Below are 26,670 nucleotides of genomic sequence, written 5' to 3'. Positions count from 1 at the left end.
TAATACTTTGTAGTAATATATACTGTGCAGAACATACTCATATTTCGTAAAATAATTTTTTATAAATTTCTACTATGTGTTGTTTAGAACTTAGAACAGAAGAGAACAGATCAATCATATCTATCTCATTACTAATGAATACTGGATCGACTGATGACTTTGTGTCTAATAGTAGTAAAGTAACTTCTGGGTTTATTTTCATCGAGTGCTTAAAGCTAAATCTATCCTAAACACACTGGAACTTGCTAATTCAGTATTGCTACTTCTACAGATGAGCCTGAAGTCTTGACAGAGCCTCCAAGTGCCACAACCACTACTACCATAGGTATATCTGCTACCTGGACAACTTTGGCAGGTTCCCATGGTAAAAGAAATAATACCATAACTACAACCAGTTCAAAGAGGAAAAACAGGAAAAATAAAATTACTCCAGAAAATGTTCAAATTATATTTGATGATCCACTACCAATCTCATACAGTCAACCAGAGAAGGTGAACGGAGAGTCCAAGAGCAGCAGTACCAGTGAGAGTGGGGACAGTGATAACATGAGAATTTCCAGCTGCAGTGATGAAAGTAGTAACAGCAACAGCAGTCGGAAGAGTGACAATCATTCACCTGCTGTGGTCACTACCACTGTGACCAGCAAGAAGCAGCCATCAGTTCTGGTTACATTTCCAAAGGAGGAGAGAAAATCTGTTTCTGGCAAGGCTTCAATAAAGTTAGTTCCAATTTTCATTTTTACTATTTATAGTATCATCATGAAACACTTTGTTGCAGCATTTTTTAGCAAAGCAGGCAGATTAACAATAGACAAAATAAGGATTTGTCTTTCTTCCAAAGAAGGCATGATTTTATTTGAATTGAAGAATTACTATGTAATTTCTCCATTTCAGTTGTTAAACTTAGCCCATGAAAAGTATTGATTATGGTTTCTCAGGGATTATTATTGTGTTTCAGTTCTGCTAAATTTGGCTTCTAAATAATATCTTCTTAAAAATTGGCCCTTCATATTATGCTAAATATTGAAAAGTGAAAAGTAAGTTTCTCATTTATTCATCATATTTATTCTGAAAATAAATAATAAAGTCATGTAATAGATTACCTTTATCATTTAAAAATTCTGTATCTGTTCTATATTTAATATGTGTTTTTCCTCCCTGTTTAAGATTGTCAGAGACTATCAGTGAAGTGACCAGTAATTCTCTCTCCACTTGCACAAAATCGGGTCCATCTCCCCTTTCCTCTCCAAATGGCAAATTAACAGTAGCAAGTCCTAAGCGTGGACAAAAGAGGGAAGAAGGATGGAAAGAAGTTGTAAGAAGGTGACTGATTGTTTCTTTGATCATTTTTCTCATTCTTTTTATGTGCTCTATTTCATAGTGAAGTATAGTTTGCCTTTCATTTAAATTCCCCTAACTTATTCCAAAGGTTGCAAAGAAACTGGTGACCAAAGGCTGAATCTGGCCAACAGAGACAACCTATACTATATTTTAAATGGGGAAAAAAAGTATATGTTAATACTTTTAAAATTGGAACATTTTACATACAAACTTAGATGATTGTGGTGTCTGCTTGACCCTCATAGATATTGGTATTTGGCAGAGAACTAATTTAAGTTATTTAAGGTGATAGATTATGTCTTGTTCAGCTTTGTAATCTCAGGGCCAAGTATATAGTGTGTACTACGTACTTGTGAATATTTGGAGAATGAATAAGTACTGGTTTTAAACTATTCTTGTCCTTAAATCATAGGATACCTTTATTTTAAGGGTTTTAAGACTGAAATATTTTACAGTATTTTGCTTGGGATTTTTTTTAAATAATAATGTGTCAAAAAGTGAAACAGTATCCCAAAAACTAAAAGATAAGATACCACAAACCTGGAAAGAATGTGACCCATTATATTATAAATCTTTAATAACCTGTTCTGAAGAACTCACCAGAAATTCCATCAAAAAATTAAACTTTTGATTGTTTGAAAACAAGAGCTATAGTCAACCAAGCTTATTATTGTTAATCTCAAAATGTACTGTACTTTTTTTTCATATTTTGGGCCAACACCTCCCCTCAAATCACCATCTCTGCCTTTATTTCTATCTGTGTCTCTGTCTCATACACACACTATTGAACTGATTGAAATCACATCAGGGTTCTGTCTGTACAAAAGTAAGATAATTCCATTTTTCTGCATGCATTTTATATTGTGGCATGCGAACAAATTCTTAACTAACTTAAAGTAATGCACTGACTGATATTATGCACTTTAGGGGAAAAAGAATTATCAAGTAACTTACTTATGTATATAAAAGGGCAGGGATCATACCGTACCTTTTAAAAATATAACATTTTAATTTAATGTTAAATCTAGTCTAAATAAATAATTTCCTTGTTTATTAAAGCATAAGTGACTCATTCTTTTTATGGAGAGTTATACTGTATTTCTTTTAGAAATATTCTGTAATTTGACTTGCCAGAAATTTATGCCTACCTTTCCTGAGGTAATGTAAAATTGTAATGTAATTTTGCAAGTGTTAGGTGGGTATTGCTTTTTTAAATTTCCAACAGGCTCTTTTCTTTCCTCACACAGCTTAACGGTCTTTAGCAAGTTTCTCTATTTGTGGATAATCATTTTAATGCCTTTAGAAGAATACAGGGGAAGAGTGAATTCTTACTTTTTTGTTTGTTTGTTTTGTTTTGTTTTATGAGGGAGAGGTAATTGGATTTATTTATTTATTTATTTATTTATTTATTTATTTATTTATTTATTTATTTATTTATATTTGGAGGAGGTACTGGGGATTGAACCCAGGACCTCATGCATGCTGAGCATGTGCTCTACCACTTGATCTATACCCTCCCCCTATGAATTTTTAATATTATCATTTCAGTTATATATTAGAGAATAAGAACAAGAATGAGAGTCAAATACCCAAAGGTGCCCACAAGAAGCCTTTCTTGACTGCTAGGGCTAGATTAGATGCCCCAACCAATGAGTCTTTATGATACCTTATTAGAGCACTTACAGCATCCTGTTGTAGTTTTCTTACTTGGTGTCTACATAGTCAGTATAAGTGGGCAGGAACCCTTGTCTATCTTACTTGCCATTAGTATTTTCATTAACACAGTGTATTTCTACCTGTGTGTGCTTTACAGATATTAATGAAGTCGATGAGAGTCAAAAAAGCAAACAGTTTTGGTAATGAGATGAGAAGCTGCAGTGAAGTTCTCTCTCTCACCCCCTTCCCTTTTTTCTGTTGGCTCATAAGTTACATTTTATCACTTAGAGTGAGAATATCTATTCTGTATTTACAGAAACATATTTTAGTAATAATTCTCTCCCATGTATTTTCATTACAACCTATGATAACTAATGATTTATCTTAATTTATCTTTGCAACTATTAAACAGGTCAAAGAAAGTATCTGTTCCATCAACTGTGATATCCAGAGTGATTGGAAGAGGAGGCTGTAATATTAATGCTATTCGGGAGTTCACTGGTGCACATATAGATATTGATAAGCAGAAAGACAAGACAGGAGACCGGATAATAACAATAAGGCAAAATTTTGTCTCTTACGTTTTTCCTCCTTTGTACTTTTTTGCATGAGAGCTTAATTATATATAAGCATTTGAGTTTTCAATGGAACTTTGTATTTAATAGGATACTTTTTTAAAATGCAAATTTGATTAGTGTTTGAGAAGATAAACTTTACAGTTTTTGTCTCTTAATTCATATGCTCTTACAAAGTATTTCAAAGGACTTTAAAGGAATTTTTCTTTCGTGTGTGTGGCAGAGGTTTGAATAATCTTTTCCTTACATGAAATTGTTCATATGGCATTCTTAAAAAGTTATTGAGACTTTTAAAGAAGGAATGGGTTTCTAACACATATTAATTTATAGTTTTCCATCTTTCTCTTAAATTAGCATTTGAGATTTGTTATTCTGAGATTATATCCTTAGAATATGAGCTCAGTAATAGATTTAAATCTGAAGTGGATATTTGTCTTGAATATTGAAATATATCTATGCCTGAATACCCTTAAAATAAAGATGATATTCTAAGAAATTATAAATTTGGTTGTGAGCAGTAGCTATCCTTCATAATAACAGGGAGGCTGATAGTTACATAGCCTACTTCAAGAGGAAGGAGGCAATTAACCAGCTTTGTTTTGTACTTATCATCCTCTCCTATCTTGCTTATCCCTCTCCTGGGACAGATGTAATCACAACCTACCTTATCCAGAGAAGAGGGGAAACATACTACTCTTTATGTGTAATTTCCCCCTTAGAATTTCCATAAGACTTTCCTTTTAGTCATATATTTTACTAAATATCAAAGACTAGGGTTTGACCTTATGGCCATTGTTGGCATTATCAGAATTCCTCTCTCATTTGGAGACATCTGTCAAGAGATACTATAATAATCACTCTACTAATAGAGAAACCACTAATAAATTTATAAATAGGGTCACCTTAGATTCCTGGATTTAAAATAAAATGCTATTTTCTTACTCAATTGTATTGTTTTTATTGCTTACTTACAGTACTGCTTTTAATATTGATCGACTGTTTAACTTTATGGTAACAATATAGATTATATAGGATTTTTAAGTGTTTTTCTATTTATAATGCATTTCACAGTAGGAAAATGATTGCTTAGTCTAAGGAAACAATAGTAAAATTAATTTTTGGAAAAGAAATCATTTACTTTTCCTTTGAAAAATATTGTAGTATGTCAGGACAGTTTATTGCTTTGTTTGCAGAATACCTAAGAATAGTCAGAAAATTGCTGCTTAACTTTCAACTATTCTCTGTATGCATGTATACATACATGCACACGTGAATGAATTTAGGCTTTACATATTAGAAAGTGAAAATTGGACCTAATTTTGTCTTGTCAACTTATAGGGGTGGCACTGAATCAACAAGGCAAGCAACTCAGTTGATCAATGCTCTGATCAAGGATCCAGACAAAGAAATTGATGAACTTATTCCAAAGAATCGTTTGAAAAGCTCCTCAGCAAATTCCAAAATAGGGTCATCAGCACCTGCCACCACTGCTGCTAACAGTTCCTTAATGGGAATTAAAATGACAACTGTAGCTCTGTCATCAACATCTCAAACTCCCACAGCACTCACTGTGCCTGCGATTTCTTCTTCATCTACTCACAAAACCATTAAGAACCCTGTGAATAATGTGAGGCCTGGTTTTCCAGTTTCTCTTCCATTAGCATATCCTCCTCCACAGTTTGCACATGCTTTGCTTGCTGCTCAGACTTTCCAGCAGATCCGTCCACCAAGGTTGCCCATGACCCACTTTGGAGGTACTTTTCCACCAGCTCAATCCACTTGGGGTCCTTTTCCTGTCAGGCCTTTGAGCCCTGCCAGAGCTACTAACTCGCCTAAGCCTCACATGGTGCCTCGCCATAGCAATCAGAATAGCAGTGGTTCTCAGGTGAATTCAGCAGGTTCTTTAACTTCAAGTCCAACAACTACAACCAGTTCATCAGCTTCAACGGTGCCTGGTACATCTACAAATGGCAGTCCAAGTTCACCTTCCGTCAGAAGGCAGCTTTTTGTCACAGTTGTGAAGACATCCAATGCTACCACAACAACAGTCACAACTACAGCAAGCAACAACAGCACTGCATCCACAAATGCCACATATCCTATGCCTACTGCCAAAGAACACTACCCAGTATCATCCCCATCTTCCCCGTCACCACCAGCCCAGCCAGGAGGGGTTTCTAGAAACAGCCCTTTGGATTGTGGAACAGCATCTCCAAATAAAGGGGCATCTTCCTCTGAACAGGAAGCAGGTAGTCCACCAGTGGTAGAAACAACAAACAGTAGACCCCCAAACAGCAGCAGTTCTTCTGGGAGTTCATCAGTTCATTCTACTCAACAGCAGCCTCCGGGACCTGTTTCTCAGGAGCCAAGACCACCTCTTCAGCCGTCTCAGGTTCCTCCCCCGGAAGTTAGAATGACTGTTCCTCCTTTAGCAACAAGTTCTGCTCCAGTGGCGGTGCCTTCTACTGCCCCAGTGACTTACCCTATGCCTCAGACACAAATGGGATGCTCCCAGCCTGCTCCTAAAATGGAACCCCCTGCTATTAGACCACCCTCTCATGGCACAACAGCTCCTCACAAGAATCCAGCTCCAGTGCAGAATTCATCTGTCGCAGTCCTCAGTGTCAATCACATTAAAAGACCTCACAGTGTTCCCTCTTCTGTCCAGCTACCTTCAACCTTAAGTACACAAAGTGCTTGTCAAAATTCAGTACATCCAGCAAATAAGCCTATCGCTCCCAATTTCAGTGCCCCCTTACCATTTGGGCCCTTTAGCACATTGTTTGAAAATAGCCCTACTTCTGCTCATGCCTTCTGGGGAGGATCTGTTGTTTCATCTCAGTCAACACCAGAATCTATGCTGTCAGGAAAATCCTCATATTTGCCAAATTCAGATCCTTTACATCAGTCTGATACTTCCAAAGCTCCAGGTTTTAGACCACCATTACAGAGACCCGCTCCAAGTCCCTCAGGTAAGTTTGTATTTTCTGACATTCTGCAGCTGCTCATTTACACAGATGATGTGAAAACGTGGTCATTTTCTAATACTTTTACTCTGTGACAGGTCCAGATAGAGATTGTTGTACTAATTCAAACGCTGTTGTGAATGTTTGAGAATGTTTAGTATGGCATTATAATATCTTTTGTATCTTTTTAGAAGCTACAGTGGATTTTATCTTAAATTTAACCATAAATAAATTTCTTCATCAGGTAAACTGCTATCTCTCTCAAAAAAAAGTTTCATATGTTTTCATTTAATAAGATAATGCCATCAAACATTTGCTTTTATTTCAAATTTTAAAATACCAAAGATTTTTAAAATTTGGTTTCACTGCTGATTGTCTTTTTGTTTTAAAAAATAATGAGAAAAATATAGAGCTACATAGTTTTAATAGGATAGCCACTAACCATATGTGCTATTTAAATTTAAATTAAATAAAATTAAAAATCTCAGTCAAGCTGGCTATTTAAATTTTTTTTTCCAATCTTGTTTATATAATTGACATACATCACTGTATGAATTTAAGGTGTACAACATAGTGGTTTGATTTATGTATATTGTGAGATATATGAATAAATTTAATTACCATTCATCATCTCACATGGATACAATTTTTTAAAAAAAGATAAAGAAAATGTTTTTCCTTTTGATGAGAACACTTAGGATTTAGTTTAGCCTCTCTTAACAACTTTCCTTTATATCATACAGCAGTGTTAACTATAGTTATTATGGTTATACATTACATCTCTAATACTTATTTATCTTAATAACTTTGTACCTTTTGATCACCTTCCTCCAGTTCCCCCTCCCAATACCCATCCCCACCTCTGATAACCACAAATCTGATCTTTTTCTATGAGTTTGTTTTAGATTCCACATATAAATGAGATCATATAGTATTTGTCTTTCTCTCTCTGACTTATTTTACTTAGCATAATGCCTTCATGGCCTATCCATTGTGTCAGAAATGGCAGGACTTCGTTTTGTTTTGTTTTGTTTTGTTTTGTTTTCATGATGGAATAATATCTCATTGTGTGTGTGTGTGTGTGTGTGTATACATATATATATATATATACACCACAACTTCTTTATCCATTCATCCATGGATGGGCAGTTAGGTTGTTTCCATGTCTTAGCTATTGTAAATAAGGCTTCTATGAGCAAGGGAGTGTAGGGTAGTGTAGGTATCTTTTCAAGTTAGTGTTTTTGTTTCATTTGGCTATATTCCTGGAAGTGAAATTGTTGGATCATGTGGTAGTTCTATTTTTAACTTTTTAAGGATCCTCTTTACTATTTTCCATAGTGGCTGTAGGCTAGTCATATTTCAAGTGCTTACTTAATAAGCACATATGGCTAGTAGCTGCCGTATTGGACAGCACAGATATCGAACACATCTATTACTGTAAAACGTTCATGTTGGACAATGCTGATATTTAAAGAGTATCTAAAGATCTGGTTGTGTATGACTGCTTTTTCTTTTTTAGCTTTTTACTTTGAAATATTTTTACATTTATAGAAGAGTTCATCTATAATTATTCCAACTTCCCTGAATGTAAACATCTTATATAACCACAGCATATTTTTTCTAAAACTAAGAAATTCATATTGGTGCAATATAATTAACCAGACTACAGACTTTATACAGTTATCACTAGTTTTTCCAGTAATCTTTCTTTTAAAGTGTCCAGGATACCAAGTTGCATTTTGAGCTTTGCATTTTACTATGCAAATATGAATATTTCAAGTAATTAATGATAATTTCATTCCAGAGATAGACAAATGATGGTCCATGGGCCAGATATGGCATACTACATATTTTTACATTTGTAATTTTTTAATTGAGTTATAACAATTGTGTAAGATTAAAAAAATTTTTTTTAATTTTAAAAAGAATAATATGTGACACAAAAATAGGACAGATTTCAGTGTTCATAAATAAAGTTTTATTGAAACACAGCTATGCCCATTTATTTACATAGTGTGTTATGGCTGCTTCCATGCTCTAATAACAGCCTAAAAATATTTATTATTTAGCCCTTTACAGAAAGGTTGCCAACTTGATAGGTGTCATTGAAGGGATGGAATTCTGGGACTAAAAATTTCTAAATTTAATGGAAACTGATTGTTATTTTTAACCTATTTCTATAACACATAAATATAAAGAACATGGTCAGTAAATGTTTCTTTGCCGGGGGTTGGTTAAAATGTTTATGTGTACTTTTAAAACCAATTCATCTTGAGTACTTAAACAATAAAGTCAATAAAGTTTGATTATAAAAGCTTCATATGCTAAGTAATACATTGGAAATGCTTTTATATTTCATCTTTATAATAATTGGAATTTAGTGAAAATACTTCACTTTTCAAAAAATGTGAAATCTAAGTAATGTATTAAGAAAGACTAAAGTTAAAGTCTACAGAAAAAGGAAATAAATTCTTGTTTTGTGGAAAAGTAAAGAAAAAGAGGAGCTCCATAGGGAAGTGTGATTTTGTGGGGTGTACAGTTGATTAGACCCAAAATTAGCAATGAGGGTTAACTTGAGAGTCCATCAGAGGGATATATTAGATTTAGGTCAAAACAGGTATATTTGCCTTCACAGTTATACCACTATTTCGACACCCTAGAAAATTAACATTAATTCAATAATAGCACCTAAAATGCAGTGCCATCATCCCAAATATATCCTTTATGCCTCTGTGTTTCTTTTTCCTTTCCTTTTGCTCCAACCAGTTAAGGTTTACATATTGCTTTTGACTGTTATGTCTCTTTGGTATCCCTCAGTCTAAAATATCTCACCACCTTCTTTTGTTTTTCTTGACACTGAATCTTTTGAAGAGTCCAGTTATACTGAAGAATGTCCTACATTTCAGCTTCACCTGTTTTCTCAATCCATGATTATATTCAGGCTAAGCATTTCTAGCAGGAACATCAGATGGGCAATGTTTGAATCTCACACTGCATTATATCAGGAGGCACTCAATGACAGATTGTCCCTCCATTAGCTATAAAAAGCATGGCCAATTAGTTAAGGTGCTACTTATCAGATTTCTCCATTGTAACAAAGGAGAGTAGTTTTTTTGTTTTGTTTTGCTTTGTTTTAAGGTAGCTGTCTTAGGTTCACAACAAAATTGACAGAAAAATACAGGGATTTCCCATATACTCTGCCTCCACACAGGCATAGCCTCTTTTACCTCCTTTATTATCAACATCCTCCTCCAGAGGGGTACTTTTGTTACAGTTGATGAACCTACATTCACACATGCTTATCAGAGTCCGTAGTTTACATGAGGGTTCCCTCTTGCTGTACATTCTGTAGGTTTGAACAAAAGTCTAGTGACATGTATTCACCATTATGTTATCATCCAGAGTATTTTCAGTGTCTTAAAAATCCTCTGTGCTTTGCCTACTCATTCCTCCCTCCCCTGTAAGTTTCTTAAAGAAAATTTTATGTAACTCTTTGGCCATCAAACCTATTTAAATTCTTGTGTTAATATTAAATCTACATGTATTCTATAATAACTAATAAAATGTAAAAATTAAAATTAAATATAAAATATTTTCCTTGATAATTTCTTTTTTATAGCTATCTTTGTAAAATAAAGGGGGAAATAATGAGTCAGTGGACTGGAAGAAGTAAGCAAGGAAAATTTTTTTAATAATCTAAAATATTTTTGTATTTGTTAGGGACCTCTTAGAAATTTAGGTTTTTCTAATTCTCTTAGGGGTGACTATTATACATTATTACTATCTTCTATATTATAGGTATTGTCAATATGGACTCGCCATATGGTTCTGTAACACCTTCTTCTACACATTTGGGAAATTTTGCCTCAAACCTTTCAGGAGGTCAAATGTATGGACCTGGGGCACCCCTTGGAGGAGCACCCACAGCTGCTAACTTTAACAGACAACATTTTTCCCCACTTAGTTTGTTGACTCCATGTTCATCAGCATCAAATGGTGAGTAATAGACACTGTAATTCCAGAGGAAGAGTTGAAGGTTTTAAGTTTTTCAAAGCTTGGAGTTTTTAAGTTTAAATCTTATCATAATTTAAATACTATAAAAATGTAATTTGTATTAATGACAATCTGAAATCAGGAGAAATTTAAATAGAATTTTTAGGTTTTTAAATTACTGGAATCAGCCTCAGTTCTATAAAACCTAGAACATTATATTGAAGTTTATTTCTAAGAGGGATCCTTTTCTGAAAATAAAAAATTTTGTTGTGCCACCTATTGATTTACAGTTAGTTTTAGTTTTGAGAGTATAACTACCAAGAAGAAAGATTCTAGCCTTAAAAGTAGTATAAATATCATGTACCTTTTGTCTACCTTTAAATTTCATACATCATATAAATAGTATAACTGATTTTGCATTATCAGATCTGTATTTTTAACTGTAGTCAGGCTTTGAAGCAGTGATTAGATTTTTAAACTAAGGAAGATCAGTAGGGAATTTCAAATTAAGTTATCAGTAAGGGATTCAACTCATACTAAAAGAATTCTATAATAAGACTATTGGGTTTTTGTATTTGTGGTTATTTATTTATTTAGTGGGGATAAAGACATCAAATTTCTTTCTCCTTGAGGAAATTTTCATAAGAATAAGAATCCATGTTTTTAACTACCAAATTTCTTCTAATTAACAATGTTAGATCCCACTTAATGGAGCCTGGTAAACTGAATGAAAGAATGAAAAAAAAGTATTTGAGAGATATAAATCAAAGTGCATTGCCAGTGAAAGCATGAAGTAAGGTGTGGTCTATAGTGAATTAACATGCTGTATAGTTCTTCTTGTGTTTGTCAAATAACGAGGACAGTAATAGAATGTTAATTATCCTTGTACAGATGTCCCTAAATGAAAAGAAATGGCTTAAGAGAGAATTCAAAATGACTATGATAAAAACATACCAGAAATAATATAAGAAGTATGAAAATAATGTACCAATATAAGAAGAAAAAAAGTTTATAGCAGTTCTCATTCAGAATACTTTACCTATATTTGAAAAAGCTTAGGAAAATTTCTTAGTGACATAACACTGTACGGACTTACAATTCAAGATGGCAAACCAAGCATTCATGTTTATCTCCTTTCCTTCTAGATGTTTCATTAAACTTTGAGCAAAGCAATAAGAGTATGATAATCACACAAATATAAGAAGATGAAAGGGCCCAAGAGAAAATAGTATATTTCTGAAAGATAGAAAGTGGATAAAAGAGTAGTGACTGATTTATGTATCTGTTGAATTAATTTTTATTGAAGTGCTCTGGTGGAGATGCAGAGTTTGAATAAGAAAAAAGGCCCTTTCTCAAGGAACTTTAAGTGGAAATTTAATAATTTTCTAATTTTATATGTTGTAGATTTATTCCCTCTCTTTTTTTCATTGAGATAAAAAATATTAAAAAATATTGTAAATCAACTATACTTAAATTAAAAAAATTTTTTAAACAATAAAAATTTCTTTCAAATTTTAAAATAAAAAATTTCTTAGGAATCATGGTTAATTGAAATAAAATGAATACAGTATTACATTGGCACTTAGCCTGGTTTATCTAAACATAAGCCATTAAATAGAATACTTAAATATAACTCTAAGGAGTAACTGATTATGACATCTTAGTCTTAACTATGGCTTATTATAAGAACTATAGCCTCAGTTATTTAAAGCTGTATTTCAGTACAACACAAATTTCTATATACTAGGGGAATATGGATATTTGTTTTATTTATTTGGTTTATAAGGAAGATTGACAGGTATATATTGAGTGGAAGGTAATTCACTCTGCATTAAAAATTGGTACTTTATCCTAATCTAGGGTTCTCTCCCTTTAGGGCTATGATTTGAAGAGATTTTAGGTCAAGTTTCAATTAAGGAAAAAAACTAAAAGAAAAGTAAAACATTGAGAATTACCAGTGAACCCTTTTTGTAATATAACTTATAACCATATATTAAATAACAACAGTTAATTTATTGAATTTAGGCACTTTTCAAGTTAATTTATCCCCAAAACTGCCTTTGTCAGCAAAATCCTAATATAAACAGGTGATCTTAGACAAGTCATTTCAGTGAACCTCAGTTTTTTCTATCTGTTAATATTTACCACACTGGATTAGTCTGAGGAGTAAATGGGGCATGGTGGGTATAGCTCAGTGGTAGAGTGCTTGCTTAGTTAGCATGCATGAGGTCCTGGGTTCAATCCCCAGTACCTCCATTAAAAGCAAACAAAAAAACACCTGAATAAAAAGACCAGGCCATAAATATTAAAAAAAAAAAAAAAAGTGAAATAGAACAATATATGTTATCTGTTATCACTGGTGGTTTTTTTTCTTTTTGATGATAATGAGGATGATGATAATGACAGTAAGTATTAGTCCTGTTTTCTAATAGTTTTAGAAATGTACTAAAGAACTGGGAATAGAGAAGTAAACATCTTATAAATAGCCAGTGATTAAAAAGTCTGAAACACATTATAAATTTTGAATGATTTTACCTGCTTAGTTTTTTTCTTAGACTCCTCTTAAAATTAATTTTTATCTGTAAATATATAACAGATCTGTATCAGTGTCTTCTGAGTATGTTGTGCTGAAACTAAACCATCACAGGAATAAACATCTTCCTTAAAATGCCTGTATATAGGTGATTCATATTCACCTATTTACATATAAAAATAAGGATAGTTTTTGGTTTTCATGTTCATAAAAAAATAGGAATTGGGAGAAAAAGTGTTAAAATTTTAACATGATTGCTATTGAAATATGTTCCCTGAAAGTTTTTGGTAATCTCTAAAATAGAATGGATTCTGAGAAGCAGAGAATATTTTTAAATAATAAAAACATATTTATTGATACGAATTTTTATTACTTTAGGAAATACATAATTTGAAATTCTTGAATGAAATTCACGAAGTATCATAGGTTGCATATGCCCATGGGGTTTGGTGCATGGGTTTGGGGGATTTCTTTGGTTTTGGTTTTGTTTTATTTTCATTAGATTTTTTTGTTGAAAAAGCATTGTGGTTTTTCTAACAATGCAGCCAATACAGGTTAGGTTTTTTAATACATTGCTAATTAATACAGAATGCAATTGAGGCCATTAACATTGCTTTCTTTGGTACATTCCAACAACCTTGTTTTAGACAGTTTCCAAAAATTTCAAACTTACAGAAAAGTTGAAAGAATAGTTCATTAAGTATCCATATTCCTTTCACTTAAAATTACCATTTTTTAAACGTTTTACTCCATTTTCTTTTATTTCTGTTTGCTTTTTGTTGTTGAACTGTTTGAAAGTAAGGTTCAGAAATGACAGTTCAGATCTAAAAACTTTATTTTGCATCGCTTAAACGTAACACCATTTTCTTACACATCTACAATACCATCATTAAATATCTAATATATTAACATGAATTCAGTAATATCCTCTGATAATGCAGTCTCTAGTCATGTATCCCCGGTTGTCCTAAAACACTTTTTATAGATTTTTTTTTTCCCTTCTGAACCATGAACTACTTAAGGTAAACATGTTGTGTTGGCTATCTCTCTAAAGTCTTTCAAGAATAGCACAAAGAACTCTTGTATATTTTTTGGATTCACCAGTTAATATGTTGCCACATTCCTCCCTTTCCCCACCACTATCCCTGTGTGTGAGTGAGTGAGTGTGTGTGTAGTATAGTCTGTGTATAGGGTTTTTTATCCTGAACCAGAGTTAGTTACAGATACCCAGCTGATTTCCCCTAAATACTCCCAAATTATAATATTTTGGAAGAATAAGAACATTCTCTTACACAACTACAATGCAGTCATCAAATACAGCAAATTTTACATTACTACATTATTTTTTAACACTTTTTATTGATTTATAATCATTTTACAATGTTGTGTCAAATTCCAGTATAGAGCACAATTGCATTACTACATTATTATCTAATGTATAGTCCGTATTCACATTTCACCAGTTGTTCCAATAAATATGTTTATTATTTCCTCTCATTCAAGATTCAAATCAGTATCACAGACTGCATTTAATTCCCGTAGCTTTTTAGTTTCAATCTGGAACTATTTCCTCAGCCTTTCAAAGAAAGATTTTGTTAAGATTACAGGTCAGTTGTTTGATAAAATGCCTCAGTTTGCTTTTCAGACATTTCTTCATGATTAAGTTTATGTGTTTTTGACAGGAATATTAGTATTAGTCAATGTTGCATCCTTCTCAGTATATTACATTAGAAGGTATAAAATGTCAGTTTGTGCTATTATTGATGCTTTGATCACTTGGTTCTACACTGTCAAATTGTCATATTTCCCTTTGTAATTTGTAAGTAATCTTTGGGGAGTTACTTTGACTGTTATTATTCCTCGTAAGATTTTCAGGCAGAGTATAAAGAGTGTAAGGGAATGGGGGAAGAAGTAGCACTTATCTCAGTATAAATAATAGTTTTACTTTTGTAACCATGTTAATGTTTATAAATTTAAAACAAAATCAACTTTGATGAAGAAAAAAACATTAAAATTGAATATAAGTAGAAATAGGTAAACCTGTCTACGTTTTAAATTATTAATGTAAACCTACCAAAAGAAAAATAAACAATTCAAAAAACTCTTGAACACAGTACTCTGTATGCCCTTCAGTCTAAAGACAAACAGACTTCAGACAAATCTCCATTTCTGTTTAGGACATTTGTTTTTTATAATATTATGGATAAGCAATTCTACAATTATATAGATTATATTGTGGGATTGAGCAAATGAATAAATAAGTATATTGATGATGAAATGATCCAGGGTTCTCACTGTAAGAAATGTAGAGAGAAATGTAGAGTAGAGTAAACCAAGGAAGAATCCTATTGACTGGATTGGAATTAGAAGATCAGTATTAACTCTTGATTTTTAAATGACATATGTATTGGGTTGAATCATATAAAATTGCCATTTTTTCCCCTAGTGCTATCTACTGAAAGGGCTTAGAAGCAGTGAGTTTTCAGTAGCATTGTGCACTATCTGTTAAATATTTTAGTCCACTAAAAGAAACTAGGGCTCCTTGGGGAAATAGCTGATTTGAGAACTGGTGCAGAGAAAGTATAAGGGGAGCCTGCAAAAGTCTTATAGTGTCGGAAAGTAATTATGTAATTAAGTGCTCAGATGATGGGGACATGTCAGTAAGGACACAGGAGGCAGCTTGAAGGGGCTCTCACTGGCCAAATTCAGGGTATTTTGACCATCAAAGTGAATAATGTCACCACATTGGATAAAACAAATATCCATGAGAATATAATAATTATAAATAAAATTTAAAAATTTGAAGTGCAAGAGAGAGAATGTTCTTCTTTACAGTATAATGACAACTCATAAAAGTAGAAGGAATTATAATTTGAGTTATTTTGCAACTATTAGATTGATTCAGGCAAGACTCATTTTTACCTTTAATACTGAATTTCTAACTAGTTTGTATTATCCTTACCTAATGTAAGTCTTAATACTTTTTAGTGACCATTTAGTTTGTTTTGTCTGACTTCCAACTCTTCTTTAGGTAATGTGTTCACATGAATGTAATTTCATATTTTTCTTTCTTTACGGTAGTCTTTTAAAATTTTGTTTTCAGTGTTAGGTATTTTCTTAAAAGTTGCAATTCTGGATGCTGTTGTAGGACTAATCACAGAAGCGTGAACTTATATTTCACAATATATTTATCTGGTTTTAGTACTTGAATAGGTTTTATCACATTTTTCCATACATTCCACTTCTCTCTTCCCTCCTCCTCTTTAGGATGTCAGGACATGATATTAGGACTCTGGCAAACTAAGTTGGGATGTCGGGGACATGGGCCCCTTCCTTAAAAAAGAAAAAAAGAAAGAAAGGGAAGCAAAGAACCTTTCCTGAGGCCCCAGAACAACAGATTGGTGATGCCCAAGTACTTTCTGCATACAGGTTGGGCAGAGATCACTTGAGCCTTTATGCCACTCAAACTGCTAAGGTCTAACCTATCAACACTCAGCCAGTCGGTGCATTGTTTACTGATCACTGTCTCTGGTCTATGAGCTTCAGTCCTTGGCAACTTTAGTCAGTGAGCCATTTTGACATTCAGTCTTATAAAGCTTTTGTCGGGTCAAAAAGCAGTAAAAAAGCATTACAATTTTGAAAGGAAAAAACTAATTTTACATTGTGACCCAGTATACATGAACATGTGTGTGTAATTGAAATATATTTACAAAACAATATTTATCCTCACAGTATATATAACATGCTGGTATTTTCTATTTTTTTTTACCTTAAAAAATTTTTTTGTGTTAGTCATGACCAGCCACATTTATCTCATTATCTACTGTGGTTTAATCAACACTGAACTGAAGCATGAAGAAAGTACAGTGTGATTTTCCTGCAGGAGCACTTTTTCCATTTGTAAGTCACACTGCTCTTTCAATTTGAATTCAGGACCCTGTTGTCATTTCAAAACTGAAGTGGATTTACTGAAGCTTAAGATTCAGGATACCTCATTTGTAAGGGCCTCTGCCAAGGTCCTATACCTAATTTTGTATTCTTTTTCTAAAGACAGATTCCTTAGATTATATAGGATCTCACAACACTTCTAAAACCTATTTTTTCTCTAATAATATAAGTTGGCATATTTTAAAATAATATGACTCTGGATTAGATTTTGCTTGTTTTTTTTTTCCAATTAAAGAAATTATTATGATTAGAGGTGAGAAAAGAAAGTAGAATAATCAGGCTCTTTTCATTGCAAGGAATATAGACCTACCCAACGAATCTCCAGGAAAATGGTGTTTAAGGCTATATAGGGCCATCTTCAGAACTATCCAGAATTTGTGACTCCTATTTTCCATCACTTTAGTTAGAGGACTTATGGTCTCTCACTCATGATTTGTTTTCTTGTGAGTCTCCTCTATTTACTCTCTTTACACCTAGGCTTCTTCATAATCTCATCTTGTATATGGTCCTCAAAGATTAAATTCATAGTTGATTAAACAAGTTTTTCTCTGTTTACCAATTGCACCTTCCTGTATGAGAAATATGATTGGCTCAGTTCATATGTTCAAGTACAGTCATGTCAGTCACAGATAGTTGGCTTGCCTGAAGTAGATCATTCTTCAGTCAGATGCTTGGCAGTAGTCCAGTAAAGCCATCAGGGAAAAAGCAGAAAACAGTCATCTGATTAAAAACAAACAAAAACTATGGCTAGTGAGGTGGCAGAATCTGTGAAATCCCTTAAATGAGATGAGTCAGCAGGCAAGCCTACTTATTTTCTACATTTGAACAAAATATGGAGGGTTCCTGTTATTTTGCTTTGGTTTTGTTTTTTGAAGGCTACAGGATAGGAAAGAGAAACTAGCTCTAACACAGAGGTTAGGGAGAGCTCCCAAGGATGACTCTGAGGGAAGGTAGGATTCATTTGTCCTTCCTTCCATCAGTCCTTCCTGCTTAAGCAGCCTTCCATCCTTGCTTCCTTCTTGCCTGCCACCTTTGACTGATTGTGTCTTCATGTTAGTTTTCTGGATTGGCTTCTCTCAGGTATATAATTGTGCCCTTTCAGTATGTAGTTTAAAAAACAAAAAACAGAACTTTGTTTATCCTTTGTGTTTACAACTTTTTGTGTTCCCTGCAGTTCAATTTAGTCTTTTCTGGAATATTATTTCATTTCTAATACTTTCCTGAGTTTTGTTGTCTTGTTTCCAGTTTTACTAATTCTGAATTATGCTGTCCTTTCAAATCTTTCTTTTATTTCTTTCAGCTCACTTTGGGATTTTAGATTATAGTCTTTTTCTGATGTGCCTTTAGAATATTAGAATATAGCTTTCTTTCTGGGATGCTTCTGTTATCTACCAGATTTTGTGGGTTCATATCTCTTTTAGTTCTTTGTATACAATTCAACTGCAGTTCTGTTCTGTTTTACATTTTTAAATGAACTGAGTCTTCCTGAACTTTTAGAAGGAATAAATTGATTAAGACATTTTTCCTACTTTAAGGACTCTAGAATTTCCTCTTATTGGGAAATGTGCAAAAATATGGTCTTCTACTTTGTTAAATCTCCTTGCTTTGTTGTCCTTACTCATCTATCCAGCCTACCCACCCACCTCTGCACTACTCTTGACTGGATCTTCGCTTTGCTTTGCTTTTGTTGTCTCTTTCCTGTTCAGTTTGGAGTCTGTTCCCAGAAGTTTCTGATCAGTGTAGGGCTTTATCCTGGCAAGGGGCTTCAGCAGGTACCTGTAAGAAGTCATAGGGCCCTTGTTGCTCCAGCTTCCTCAGACCTTACTGTGAATCCCCTGCAATCACCCGCGCATAGGCAGAGCTCTCCCACTTTCACCTGCTGTTCTCAGATTGGCCTGCCCTGATTTCCTCTGAAAGCCTGTGACTATTTTGTGATTCTCCTGTTTTCAGTTCTGGAGAATTGCTTCCTTCCACATAGATGCTGATACTACATGAGTCTTATAGCTGTTGGTGATTTGTCTCTATTCAACTTGTATTTTTGGATTCACCTGGATATGTTTTCTGTTAGTTTTGTTATAAATGTTATCCATGGATTTTAGGCTTTGCTAACTTAATGACTGTTTTTATGGGAGGATTTGGGAAGAATCAAAACCTTTGCTACTGCTACTTCCATCATCCTAGAATTCCCTCTTATACCAGTGTAATTTTAAGGTGAATTTTAAAATACTTCTAGTTGCTTTAAATACATCTATGTGGCTTCTCCATTTTCTTATGATTTGTTAAAAGTAAATGCTGTAAAGTAATGCTAATGTATCCATGACCACAGGAGATACATTTTAATTTTCCATTAGAGGGTAATAGTTTTCTTGGTTTACTTTTACAGATAACAAGTCTGTATATTTCATGTTTTTATTCCCCAATAAAGTCAAAATCCATATAATAAATTATAATTTATAGGGTACTTTAGGATTCATTCCTTTTAAGTTAATAGTCACTACCTCTCATTGAGTGGTGGTACTATCAATTTAACCAAAATAGACCTCTACAAACACTAGTAAGATGGAATTGATCTCCACAGTACTTTCCAATTCTATGATTTTAAAATATATCTGAGAAGTATTTTTTGAAACATATTCAGGTCATTAATATTACTGAATTTTTCTTTTTCTTCCAAATTCCTTGAAACGTATCTGAGGAAATGGAAGTACTATTCTTATATGTGTACAGATAGATAGATTGATTTTGTAAATTTATTAGCTACTTGAGTCCCTTTGGATAGAAACAGACACACACACACATATTTACCCACATACACATACATATAGAAAACTTAAATGTAAAGATAGTTAAGGAGGGAGGGTATAGCTGTGTGGTAATGCATGCCTAGCAAGCACAAGGTGCTGGGTTCAGTCCCCAGTACCTCCATCAAAAAATAAGTAAGTAAACCTGATTACCTCCCCCTGCAAAAAAAAAAAAAATTAAAAATAATAGTAAAGATAGTTAAATGAAAAAATATCATTAAATGATCGTCACTAGGGCATACAGTCAGACAGTTATGAATAAATTTTAGCTATGAAGGTAACTGTTCTGACTTTTAAGATTCAAACTCCTCCAGAATTTAAACTATTTAAATTTAAATGTGCTTGATATTTAAGGTTTTCACAAGAAATAGTTATGGTTGGTTGTTTTTGTTTTTCTTCTTCTCTATAATGTATAAAGAGATTAAATCACTAATGAGTACTCCAAATTGCCTGTATTAAGAACTAGCCTTGTTTTGATAAGTAAAGCTTAAATTGCCATTTCTAAAAGTGTGTTTTGTGGAATATCCACAAGATAAAATAAAACAGTTGGGATATGAAGTATAGTCTTCTATTGGTGTTTTATCAGCATATTAAAGTTTTGTAAAGTCCTGATTTAAAGAAACTTTTTTTTTTAAGCTAGATTTTCTGAGTTTGTTAGGTACCTGAATGTCTTTGTTTTTTTTAATTGTAACATACCAAGGGACAAATGTTCCCAAGGAAAACAGCTTGAGAATTGCCAATACAAGCAGTGATTTTTTCCAACCTCCATTTTGTTGTTGTTGTTATTGTTTGTTTTTTTAACTTAACCTTTGTCTTCTCATTGCTCTGGTGTTATATTTTGTTCACTGTCAAGGAGTAAATTTATTTAAATATTAATTAGTGTGTAGTTGTAGCATTCACATCTTCACATTATGCTATCATGAAACTAAATGGGAAAATTGTGAGCTAAATTAAAAAATAACTGTGATGTCATAGAACTTTAACCAAATTTTAATATACGTAATTTATTATTTAAGCATTATTTTCATATTTCATTTTTCATCATAGAATGCGTGTTTAAGTGTCTTCAGAATTTAAGATTTTGTTTTTCAAAATTTCAAGCCCTACAGATGATATTTATTTTATTTCAAAATATCTTCTCTAGATTCTCCCACACAGTCAGTATCTTCTGGAGTTCGTGCACCTTCTCCTGCCCCCTCATCAGTACCTTTAGGGTCAGAAAAGCCCAACAACGTCTCTCAGGACAGAAAAGTTCCAGTCCCTATTGGGACAGAACGTTCTGCTCGTATCAGGCAAACTGGAACTTCAGCTCCATCTGTTATTGGGAGTAATTTGTCCACATCAGTAGGGCATAGTGGCATCTGGTCCTTTGAAGGAATTGGTGGCAATCAAGGTATGATATGCTATTCTGCTTACTGGAAATTAAGTTTATGCATTTAAAATATTTTAAGCAGTATGTAACTATCATAGGCATTGTTTTAAAAAACCTGTATTCATATCACTTTGTTTTGACTAATCAATTTATTTAAGTTTTGGAACATTTTACTTTATTTTATTATGTTAAGGAGATGTTAATATTTCCTTTAGGGCTCTTTAGCTTTCATCTTATCTTAGCTTTTTTTTTTTGTTTTCTAACACAAAGTGTTTAAGTTACTTTATTAGGCTATAATATCACTATCTACAAACATGGAAATACTGCAGTAAATATGTAAGAGTGGGTCATTCTGAAGGAATTCACAATTCAGTGTGGAAAATATTAGAAATATATGTGTATATGTTTGTTTGGGGTTTTTTGCTGTTTTCTGATTTTAAATATCACCAATTATTTTTTTCTGCCTCTTTGTTTTCCCTCAGACAAAGTAGACTGGTGTAACCCTGGGATGGGAAATCCTATGATTCACAGGCCAATGTCTGATCCAGGAGTGTTTTCACAGCATCAAGCAATGGAGCGAGAGAGCACAGGAATTGTAACTCCTTCTGGTACATTCCATCAGCATGTTCCTGCAGGATACATGGACTTTCCTAAAGTTGGGGTAATGGTGATTTAAATAAGCATTTGTATTATTTCTAGATGTTTTCCTTACTATTAGCCTTATTTAACTTCCCACTTTCCCATAAGCATTTGTGAAATGATGCTGGAGCTTTGGGTTGGAATGATAGGTCAAAGGCTGGCTAAAATATAAATATTTATAAATCTTGATTTTGTCCCAGTGGTTTAGAGAAATGTTTTTTAACAAAATATTTTTTATATAGTAGGCTTATAGTATCTTCTATCTAATGCTAGAAGAAATCATATAATGGAAAATAATTTTTATATCACAGATAACAGAATGAGGTGAAGTTTCAAATATCAATTTTGAGGCTGGTGATCATACTGGGAAAAGTAACCAGTAACTTGAACATGCATAATCTTTGTTTTCTCCTTTTTTAAGGGTATGCCTTTTTCTGTGTATGGGAATGCAATGATTCCTCCAGTAGCACCTATTCCTGATGGTGCTGGAGGACCCATATTTAATGGCCCTCATGCTGCGGACCCCTCTTGGAACTCCCTGATAAAGATGGTTTCAAGCTCCACAGAGAATAATGGCCCTCAAACGGTAAGGCTGATCATTCAGTGAACATTTACTTAGTGTTTATGGGATGCCAGTACAAATAGGACACAGATAAATCATGGTAGTGAGAGAGAATGGCAAATATGGGCAGTTGAGGAAACTGGAAAATTTAATATAGCTGAAATATAGCAGAGGGATGTGAAAAATGGTACCAAAGGTAGTGGTTTGGGGCTAAAATTATGAAAGATGTTATATAACATATTCCATTGGGTAGCAGATGGTAAGTAAAAGATTTTAAGTTGCAGAGTATTGTAATGTAATTTTATGTATCAAAATTTACTAGTGTGAAAAGGGCCATCTAGAGGTTATTTATTAAAAGTATTTTAAGTGCCAAAACAGTATATAACTGTGAAAATGCACAGAAATGGTTGTATATTTTAGCTTATTGTGGTATATGTTTAGTATCTCTGATTCATTTTCCTCCCACAATCAGCAACCTGTATGTACTCAGATAATGGTCCTTAAAAAATACTGATAAATCAGATCCTGTTTGAGGGATAAAAGGAGAGGCAAGAAAACAACAGATAAAAGTGGTTTCTTGCTGTTTTTCTTCATTATCTCCCAGTATGCTGCAAATTGACTGAGACTTAGCTGTTTTAGTTCATAAATATTAGGAGACTTCCTTAGTGTTTAAGAGTTTTGTTTTAATCAAATATATGTTAAATATGTATTAATAAAATGCATGCTCTATATTCATAGGTGTGGACTGGACCCTGGGCACCTCACATGAACAGTGTGCATATGAACCAGCTTGGCTGATGAGGATCAGCTTGTTAGCCTGCAGATTCCTTTTCATTCAGAGGAAATCACAAGTGGCCGAAAAAAATTTATGCTCCCAAATCATTCTACTGATGTGCTTGACTGAAGTGTGTAGGCTTTTTGCAGAAGAACTTACTAACTGACCTATTTTCTGTGAACATTTGTGACTGCCCATTCCCCACCATCATCTGTTTTACCTTAGTTAGCATTTTTCTTATCATTTTTCTTTTTTTCTTTCCCTCTTCCCCTTTGGACATAACTTTCTGTTGAAGCTGTTCTTTGGCTGGTTGGTTTTAGTACTGTAAACTGCTTCTGAGCAAACACGGAAATTTAGCAAAATTATGTAAACTTGATCCTGAAGTTTTAGAATGGCAAATAAATGTACAATTGTTTACATAACAGAAAAGGCTAAGCAGAAAGTAAATTTCAATATGTCAGTATAGAGGCTCTACTTTATGTAGACTTAAATTAATGTGAGATATGTACCTTCATATTCAGAAATCTGGATGTTTCCTTCATACATTAAACTATTAATAAGTATAACTTTTCTGCTTGTGTAATTTAAGTATACAGTAAAGCAATGGGCATTATTAGTGAATGTTTCCCGACGTTGGCTTTTAAAATACCATGTTGCTCTCTTTTGAGTTTGTCTGCAGCAAGGCACATATAGAATAAGAAATTTATCACTTTTTCATGTCTCTTTTATTACCTTGTCACACCTTTAAAACTAATACACACTTCTCTCTTCACTCTTTTTTCTTTCCTCACCCTTACCACTAATACCAGTAAAATTTTCTTGCTAATCGTGAAATAATGCTGTAAAGATTTTTACTCTAATGGCTGCTACAGAGAGATGGAAAACCTTCATCATCACCTGTGGTTTCTTCTGACCATAAAAACAATTCAGTCTTTCTGAGAATTTAAAAAGCCACTATTGTTCCCAGTCAGCATATACAAACTCTTAATATACTGTTTATTAAACAACTCAGTGTACTATTGGATAACATTGATTCTTAACTTTGGCTTTTGAGTCATCAGGAGTCAACATAAAAATTCCAATTTTCAGTAATTTAATGGGAAGTTTTGTTTTGTTTTTTTTTCCAATTTTAAAGGCTTCTCAACCTCTACACTTGTATGTTATCAGTGAAAAGGATCAACAGCTAACTTGGGGCAAGTAATAAAATTTTGTATTTGTCATTAAGACAATTTATGGTAGACATGAATACACAGATTACAAAGTGAAGTCTCCATTTAACTTGTTTATATAAGACATAGGGCCACACTAAATTACTCAGTGGGATTTATATATTCAGTTCACTTGAAACAATAAACAGTAATGTATCCAAGAAGAATATGTGTCCTACCCTGTCTCCTGTGGAAAATAAATTATATGGCTGAAATGTAAAAGAAAGTAAGCATAAAAGTTAAGTAATGTATATATCAACCTGTCTTTTTTTTAAATTAGACATAAATTCCACACTGTTGAAACAGACATCAACTAAAATTCAGATAGATCAGATGACAATATTAAATATGGTTCCTTAGCTGTAAAATAAATGAAATGCTTTCTTTACTCTGGTAACCTAAGTAAAGAGTAAAAAGAAGATTTCTCGAACATATCTAGAAGTTTGTAAACAACACATTTATAGCTTTTAATTTAGGAAGTGGTCTTAAAGTACATAAATTTGGTTTTCTACCTATCTATGATTGATATGACCAAATTTAAAGGAAAAGCTAAATGATATCCTACAAATAAATACGGCTATGACATAAAATTACAGCACTTTACTAAGAAAGGGGGTATAATGATATTTAACAGAGTGTTTTGTGTATGACTTTTACCATATCATATAATTTTTTGCTTAATTTCTCTCCTGTGTTTACTAGGGCTATTTTCTAGTTAAAATAATCCTGCTAAATAACAGATATACCTAGTATTTATCGCAACATATGAGTTGTGTTGACTCACAAAACTGAATTTCTTAGGATGGGATCTCTTACTAAAAGTGAAGAGAAAAAAACTTATTTTTTTTTTACTTAAAAACCATATGACAGAGGGATATTGAATGGAATGCTCCTTATTTAGTTTTGGGAATCAGACTTGTTAAATAAAATACCATGGTTTTAGAAGTCTGTACTAGGAACATTTTTTTCAAATACATTGTTTATATTTCAGATGTAGTGCAGTGCATTTTTATTTGAACAATAAAAAAACAATCTTTTGAGACCACGCAGGTCTTTCCCCCCACTTTTGAAAGTATGTGGTATGTGTAATTGCAGATTACATAATGTATTTCTTTTCACTTATTCTTTTAAGAAGTAACTTAACTCTTGGAAATAACAGTTAGGTTAGTTCATACCTTAAATCTCCAAATAGTTAATATCCCAATTATTGTGTAATCTGTTCATACCAACCATTCCATTTTCGAGATGATTTTGTTTACTAGTGCCAACAGAATCCCTATTTCATGCTTTTTCAACATATATTTCAACATGTATCAATATATTCACAAAAGGTGATTTTAGTATTCATGTGAAAGATATTTTCCCTTCTGTTTCCTGTTACCAAAAGTTAAATCATTTTATTAGTAATTGAAAATTAATTTTTTGGTAAAGTACTATACTTAGTCATTTTTCCTCTCAGGGAAGAAAAGGAGGTAAATGGTTTACTAACTTCCTGTCTTGTTTTTCATGAAAATATTATTCCATCTTTCTTTTGATTCAAATGACCTAAATACACATTTATTCATATTATTCACTTTATTTTTAAAACAATCCGAAGTGTTAAACAGGGAAACTCAAAATCACAAAACCTCTTCAGATCTTCTGATTTATTCAGCGTATTTTCACTTAGATGTTTTTCAGAAACACTCTCATACACACAGTTCTGAAATTACAGAACAGAACATTTGAAGAATGCCAAAACTTTCAAATATCAAATTTTAAAATCAGGATTATTTCAAAATGATTAAAATATCAAAGGAAAACCCAATTCACTGTTTTTCATCACTAATACAGAGATTCAGTATTCCATTACTCAATGTATTTTTACTGTAGATAAATGAATCTATTCAGATGTCTTTTAGTATTAATGTTTGGTATACTTACATTATATTTGGTAAATTCTGGATACTCCTGAATCTCTGGCAGTATACATCCCATTGATAAATACTTCCTTAAATAAGTCACAACACTCAATTAACAGGTTTTGTTAGTTAACTGGTATTAATTCCAGATGACTGGAATTTAGGATGAGAGTGTCATTAATTCTTTAATATATCTACTGTGTAATACACCTTGATTGCAAAAATACCATCACTTGTATTTTGGATGAGTGAATATAGAGAAAAGTGTGCCACAGTGGCTTTGACATAAATAAGAATTTCTTTCTGTAACAACTGGAATATAGGACTATTAGACATGTTATAAAAAGTTTCATATTAGACTTCTACCTTTAAATGAATTCACACTTTTGAAAGGTAAACA

At 32.9% G+C, this 26,670-nt stretch overlaps 1 protein-coding gene across 9 annotated transcripts in view; it reads left to right on the top strand.

Moving 5' to 3' along the window:
- The window catches only part of ANKRD17 (ankyrin repeat domain 17), a 155,295-nt gene extending 130,675 nt beyond the window's left edge, over window positions 1-24,620 (top strand). For all 9 annotated transcript variants that reach the window (XM_074344870.1, XM_074344847.1, XM_074344843.1 and 6 more), the window contains 9 exons: window positions 272-719; window positions 1,168-1,323; window positions 3,410-3,559; window positions 4,911-6,544; window positions 10,337-10,534; window positions 20,958-21,206; window positions 21,668-21,846; window positions 22,246-22,410; window positions 23,125-24,620. In XM_074344870.1, coding sequence (XP_074200971.1) covers window positions 272-719; window positions 1,168-1,323; window positions 3,410-3,559; window positions 4,911-6,544; window positions 10,337-10,534; window positions 20,958-21,206; window positions 21,668-21,846; window positions 22,246-22,410; window positions 23,125-23,184 — 3,239 coding nt within the window. In that variant the 3' untranslated portion in view covers window positions 23,185-24,620. The remainder of the gene's footprint in view (window positions 1-271; window positions 720-1,167; window positions 1,324-3,409; window positions 3,560-4,910; window positions 6,545-10,336; window positions 10,535-20,957; window positions 21,207-21,667; window positions 21,847-22,245; window positions 22,411-23,124) is intronic.
- Window positions 24,621-26,670: the final 2,050 nt, after the last annotated feature.

Source organism: Camelus bactrianus, chromosome 2 (genome assembly GCF_048773025.1).
Source record: "Camelus bactrianus isolate YW-2024 breed Bactrian camel chromosome 2, ASM4877302v1, whole genome shotgun sequence".
NCBI classification, from domain to species: Eukaryota; Metazoa; Chordata; class Mammalia; order Artiodactyla; family Camelidae; genus Camelus; species Camelus bactrianus.
This window is presented reverse-complemented; position numbering and strand designations above follow the sequence as displayed.